A 1,302-nucleotide genomic window follows, 5' to 3' on the forward strand; every position below is an offset into this window, starting at 1 on the left:
AATATTGTAACTTTACAGGTATTTTTTCCACAAAGTTTTATTTTATCAACTGAAAAACTATGCATTTAAAAAAAAAAAATACATATATACATATATATATAAAATATCTAGTACATTTTTTAAAGTATTAATTTACATGTAAACTGTAATACAATTTTTTTTAAAGTAGTAAAAACTGTAAATACTGCCCACATTGGATTGTATGTGACCATAAAATTACACAATTTTACTATATTTAAATCCACCAATAAAAAATATTATTTTGCACATATTTGCTGTGATGTTCACTGTTTTTACAGCGAACATTGAACATCACAGTGTTCCACTCTTGCTGCCAGATTTATTTCACTGTAAAAGTATTCAAAAAGCCTCCAGACATGCATGCATTTGTTTGAAATAAATGTGTATTTTCCTGTATTTCAGTAAGACACTGAACAGTGAGGAAGAAACACAACATAGAAAACAGCAGAAGACTTTATGTGATCTGAAGCAGCAGCTTGAAGAGCTCCAGAATAAATGCTCACAGCTGAACCAAGAGATCGGCAACAAACATCAGGCGCTTTTCAAAGGAAGAGAGGAGCGGGACAAACTGAGGCAACAACAAATCATATTTCACACAAGCATTTTTCCATTTTCCATTTCCCAGTCTGGTGAAATTGTGTGAACTCTGCTCCGTTTGTGTTTAATAGACTGGAAGAAAGGAACGTCCAGGTTTCATACGAGTCCAAGCTGAAGAGGAAGAATCAGCTCTGTGCCAGTCGGTCCAACAAGCTGAAGCGGTTTGGAGATCACGTTCCTGACCTCATGGCTTTGATCAATGAGGCTTCTGATAAAGGACGCTTCCGAAAGAGGCCCGTTGGTCCAATAGGTGACTCTATTCCTCATGTTTTGCCAAATTGAGCGCTCTGTTTGTTTGACATTTTTGGCAAATATGATCCGCTCGGCAAGGCTTGGAGGAGAAAATCGATAAAACTCGCATGTCTGTGGAGTAAATATGCCCCCAGCAGCCAAGTCGGCTCACATAAACACTAAAAGCAGGAGGAAACAGCTGGTCTGGATCCGTCCAGATGTAACAAATCTGCCTAACATCATTTCTGTGAAAACTAAAAAGCTTCTGGCTCCCACATAACCCTCATAAAATCACAGGTTTCTGCGTTTACACTTTAGTTTTGTATGGATTAAACACAAACAAAAAGATATAACATGTTAGTTAGTGAGCTTTGAAGGTGTTGTTAGTAGATTCACCCTGAATCCTGTCTTGATGCTAAGCTAGTTAGCTGCACAGGCGTGAGCGTAATATTC

The 1,302-nt window shown here is 37.5% G+C and overlaps 1 protein-coding gene across 1 annotated transcript in view; it reads left to right on the plus strand.

The window, feature by feature from the left end:
• The window catches only part of smc6 (structural maintenance of chromosomes 6), a 28,624-nt gene that overhangs the window by 9,065 nt on the left and 18,257 nt on the right, over window positions 1-1,302 (plus strand). The window contains exons 9-10 of the mRNA XM_008291260.1: window positions 424-594; window positions 690-868. Coding sequence (XP_008289482.1) covers window positions 424-594; window positions 690-868 — 350 coding nt within the window. The remainder of the gene's footprint in view (window positions 1-423; window positions 595-689; window positions 869-1,302) is intronic.

Source organism: Stegastes partitus, unplaced genomic scaffold (genome assembly GCF_000690725.1).
Source record: "Stegastes partitus isolate 25-593 unplaced genomic scaffold, Stegastes_partitus-1.0.2 Scaffold727, whole genome shotgun sequence".
NCBI classification, from domain to species: domain Eukaryota; kingdom Metazoa; phylum Chordata; class Actinopteri; family Pomacentridae; genus Stegastes; species Stegastes partitus.